Below are 4,701 nucleotides of genomic sequence, written 5' to 3'. Positions count from 1 at the left end.
TGTTCACATCCAGCAGGCCTAGCCCCGGATTTTACTTCCCAGGTCTTGCATTTTATTTACAAACTTTAAAGCAGTTTAAAATTAATTAGAGAAAGGCGAAATATACGTAAATGATCGTATTTCTTCACCCAGCGTGTGTAGTAAAATTAACCAAACACAAATGCTTTTTAAACTAAGTCGTTCCTCACATTTGTTTTGGGGATTTTCAATCAGGCATCGCCAGTGCGTGCCCGGGCAATTTTTTGAGCAGGCATTATTGCGGCTGCTTGCGGGTCCTTCCTCCTTTTCTACGTCCCTGAGCGAGGCCGACGTAAAGATGGTGAGTGTTGTGGCGACAATATAAGAATAATCTGTTCATCATCGCGGCCATCCGTCCATTCACACACTTTTACTACAGACTACGTGAGGGTGGAAGTCCGCTTTATAATAAAATGTGGATATTGACGCGGGTGCGAGAGAATTGAGTGGAAATGAAGCGGCGCCGTCCTGATGCTACTCTGACTGATGTTACACACACTCACCCTGTGTCAGCCCGCTTCGGGACAGCGTGTATAATTCACTCTTTACGCTTCCACACGGTTTCACCTCATAAATGGCCTCCTCCACCCGCGTGGCTGCTCTGACACATTGGACGTAGACGTTAAAAGTATTAATACTACCGGAAAGCAAAGTAGTGGCGCCTTGTGGCTAACGTTAGCACACACTCCGCCGCCATACGTGAGCAGGCCCCTCACTGTATGCGGACACGGATATTGTTAATACCACATACTCAGGTTTATATATTTATTGTCATCGTGTAAGAGAACATACAGTATCGGGGCTGTGGAGGATTTCTAGTTTACACATTGTGCTGAGAATCTACAGCAGCATGATGGCTGAGAAGCTCACGAGCCACTTTGTGTCACAGTAGCATTGTGGGAATTGTATTAAAGGTCTTATGGGCAGTGGATGATTCTAAGAAACTGATCACACCGTTCCTCTTCCCCCCCCACCCCATCTTCAGAATGACACAGTGACAGTCAGGACTCGCAAGTTCATGACGAACCGGCTCCTTCAGAGGAAGCAAATGGTGAGCATCCATATCCCCTTTCCCTCCTCTTAATTCTCATCTTCCACACCATCTGTCGCTTTGATAACGCTTTGATGTCCCTTTTTGTCTGCGCCTCCCTGCAGGTCGTCGATGTCCTGCATCCCGGCAAGGCTACAGTCCCCAAGACTGAAATCAGGGAGAAGCTCGCCAAGATGTACAAGACCACTCCTGATGTTGTGTTCGTCTTCGGCTTCAGGACTCAGTTTGGTGGCGGCAAGACAACAGGCTTTGCTATGGTCTACGACTCCCTAGACTACGCGAAGAAGAATGAGCCCAAACACAGACTGGCCAGGGTGAGTTCTTCACAGTCAGGCTACTCGTCAAATTAAAAAGCTTTGACAGTTTTGTGGTGTTGCACAGCAGAGAAGCATCCTGTTTTTACCCATCTTGTCTTTGCAACAACAAGCAGCGTCAGTTTTGTATAATCTGAAGTTCTAATCCAGGCGGGCAGTCTTTTCTTATTGTAGAGGCAGAGTTTTCAGCCACTGAGTTGACCCTAGTTTGACAAATTAGGTTGAAAGGTCTGGAGGTATGAGAAGTGAAAAGCAAGACAACTATCCATACTATGTGTTAGGTATTTTTGAAACAGCATTTTTGTCTGTAAATCTGTAGTCATCATAAAGATAAGTGCTGTTTTAGTTATTTCATATCAAGTTAATCAGTCATGGACTGTTGTAGAAACACATTTGTCTGTGCTGCATCATAGAAATGATTGTTTCATGTCTTAAAAGCTGCCAAAACAATCTTGATGTCATTGTCAGTTTGTTTGCGTCACATATACTGACATCAGTCACAATTAGGATGTCCAGTCATTGCACAAGATTTATATATCATTTTATGTATGCATTTTCAAGAGCAGCTCATTCAAAACAAACTTCTGTTGACACTGCTCGTTCTGAAATCTACAGCAATGTACCCACAAAGTTTGAAGTTGATCGGTTGACACCTAAATTGAACTACGTAGTCTCCTTGATTTATAGATGGATTATTAAGTTTTACCTTTAACACCGTGTATTGACATGCTTATTCGTTTGTGTTCCCCAGCACGGCCTCTATGAGAAAAAGAAGACCTCCAGGAAACAGCGCAAGGAACGCAAGAACAGAATGAAGAAAGTACGAGGCACCAAGAAGGCCAGTGTGGGTGCTGCTGGCAAGAAGGTAACTTGACTGTTTTACATACTTTGGGTCAAAGTGTCTCTGACCACAATTGTAGTTTTACACAACATTAAAAGGCCTATATGTAAGTTTTTGCTACATAGACAATGTTAGCATTAGCAGCTGTTAATGATCACTCTAGCGGAAACCTTGTGAGTTAAGCATGAAAGAAAAGTCCTGTACTTGCCAAGACCTGCCTCTAGCGGTGGAACGCAAGACTGTAACTCTTGTTTCTGTCACTTGTTTCCTTCTACTTAAGTTAGCATAAACCGCTAGCACCAACATAGCCAGCCCAGCTCCTCACTTTATCTTACAGCAAGTCACTGTAATAAGGCTTATTATAACCCCCCTATAAGACATCTCATTAGGTGGCAGAGAGAACTTGCATGTAGCACCTGTAACATGAAGTAGTCCTGTGGTTATCAACCATGGATGAATATAACTTGTCTTTTTTAATCAAAGACTGTACAGAAGCTGGAAGACAATTCAGTTCAACATAATTGTTTCTTTATTTTCATTTCATTCATCTTTTCTTTTCCCACCTTGCTAATCTTTGTTTTTCACAATGTTTCTTGCTTTAATTTCCTTTGTCATCTTTCCAATCGTATCAAATGTTCTTCTGGAACTTTAGAAGGTAAATGTTCATGGATAGACTAACTGCAGTGTGCAGATAATCCAGGCGTGATAGATACTAGTTAACTTCCCTCCATTTACCCCCTCAACTATCACCTGAGAGCCATAGACTCGCTGCTTTTCACGTTGGATGTACACAATGCATCCAATATCTAATGTGACCCACTGGTTTACATTTAACCAGGCAACATTCCTGCTTCTAATGCTAATGATCACCTTCAACTGCTGATAGTGCTTCATACCATGTTCTGGAAAGGAAAATACTAGAATAGGTCCCTGAGTAGCAATCCCACCTGGTCTGTGATTATTATCATGCGCTTCCCTCTGTAATGGCTCCCACACAATGGTTTCTAAATATATTGATGCTAACTAACCATGTCTCCCATGGTTTCCATTGGCTTGTTTCTGAATGTGGTACAAACCCGTGGTGTAAAAAACTCCAATCAGATTTTTCTTTTCTGTTCCACAATTCAAGTTTCAACACGTTAACCTTATTTCCCCCCCATTTTTGTTCTTGATTTTGCTTGCCATGGATTTCTTTGGCAGAAATGAGGCGTCGTTGCGCAGGTATAGAAGCAGCATGGAGTGCCACTGTGTTGCACATCCAAAGCTGATAGACCTGAACTGTGCCATGCATGTCACACCCTAGTTCCCACTACAGTTTTCCTCTAGTGTTTTTCCCACGTTGTTTCATAGGTTTTTCCTCTATCCTTCTCCTTCATCCCTCTGTCTCTGCTACATCATGGGCTTATCCTTGAGGATGTGTCCACTGTCTTACACAGACGAGTGCTTTTTAAATCCTTCAGATTCCTTGTTTTTAGATGCAGAACCTGAGTGTAGCATGTAGATTATAGTGTTATTAGTTTGTTTGGTCCACCTGAACTAAAATTCATCAACATGTGAATTCTACCCTGAAACATTTTCCTATTAAAGCCATAACAATTATTTGTTTAATAAACATGAAGTTTATTACTATGGTGTTGAGTTTAATACTGTTTCTCCCTTTTAAAAACGGTTTAACATTTGTGGTCCCATTTTACCTTTTTTAACCTGATATTACTCACATGTTGAGTGTTTGATGATTCAAACTGATTTGGTTCTCGTCCTAATTCTGCTCTTCTCTCCTCACAGTGAGTCCGGACAGTCTGCGAGGGTCTACGTGCTCAACATGCTCTTGTATATTGTCATCAAATAAAAGTTGGAAAAAATTGGACAAAAAAAACGCTTTGTGCTTTTTGGTGTTCTCATTTGAATAACCAGGTCCTGCTTGAGCCCAGTTCATCTTCTTGAACTCATGACATGAAAATATGTCAAAGTACTGTTGGTACCCAGGATTGATAAAGGATGTGATGTTGGTTGTTGAATGACAGCTGTGCACAAACCTCTTACATGGCTTTGACATTTACATCTTGAACCTCTGAATTCTATGGTTTGATTTTAATACTAAATACATTGTGTTCTTTGTAAGGACGTTTGTTATGATCAATATTTAACCCCAGTAGAAGAAACCTTGTAAACAGTGACATCTAGTGGTTTTGTATTGACATTACTTCAAAGCAACTCAAATAACACCTAAGCCATTCATTGCTCTTAATTTACTAAAATAGGTTTTGTTAAGGTCAAAATAGTTATTTATTTAGATTCCAATTTTTTTTAAAAACATGAGAACATAATGACAATTTAAGGCCATTTGTTTCCCTTGTAATTTATCATTTCACTTATTTATTTTGCAGATGCTTTGCACCAACAGTTAAACATTTCTGCACATGATATGTTGTTAACCTGCTGGATATTTACTTCAAAGCCCCCAGAGACTAAATTGT

The 4,701-nt window shown here is 40.8% G+C and overlaps 1 protein-coding gene across 2 annotated transcripts; it reads left to right on the top strand.

The window, feature by feature from the left end:
• Nucleotides 1–206: 206 nt before the first annotated feature.
• rps24 (ribosomal protein S24) lies at nt 207–4,100 on the top strand. Of its 2 annotated transcripts, XM_034609397.1 has the most exons (6): nt 207–319; nt 1,004–1,069; nt 1,174–1,383; nt 2,135–2,248; nt 3,425–3,445; nt 4,010–4,091. In XM_034609397.1, exons 1-5 carry the CDS (start codon nt 317–319, stop codon nt 3,428–3,430), a joined length of 399 nt encoding a protein of 132 aa, XP_034465288.1. In that variant the 5' UTR covers nt 207–316; the 3' UTR covers nt 3,431–3,445; nt 4,010–4,091. The 2 variants fall into 2 exon arrangements, with proteins under 2 accessions (XP_034465288.1, XP_034465289.1); XM_034609398.1 differs by lacking the exon at nt 3,425–3,445 and having other exon boundaries at nt 4,010–4,100.
• The last annotated feature ends 601 nt before the right edge of the window (nt 4,101–4,701 follow it).

This window comes from Hippoglossus hippoglossus, chromosome 15 (genome assembly GCF_009819705.1).
Source record: "Hippoglossus hippoglossus isolate fHipHip1 chromosome 15, fHipHip1.pri, whole genome shotgun sequence".
Taxonomy (NCBI): Eukaryota; Metazoa; Chordata; class Actinopteri; order Pleuronectiformes; family Pleuronectidae; genus Hippoglossus; species Hippoglossus hippoglossus.
Note: the sequence above shows the minus strand (reverse complement) of the source record. Positions and strands in the feature narration are given on the sequence as shown.

Coding starts and splice junctions, on each gene's coding strand:
- rps24 (XM_034609397.1), top strand. Junction 1,070..1,173: donor TCCTTCAGAGGAAGCAAATG/GTGAGCATCCAT, acceptor GCCTCCCTGCAG/GTCGTCGATGTCCTGCATCC. Junction 1,384..2,134: donor CCAAACACAGACTGGCCAGG/GTGAGTTCTTCA, acceptor TGTGTTCCCCAG/CACGGCCTCTATGAGAAAAA.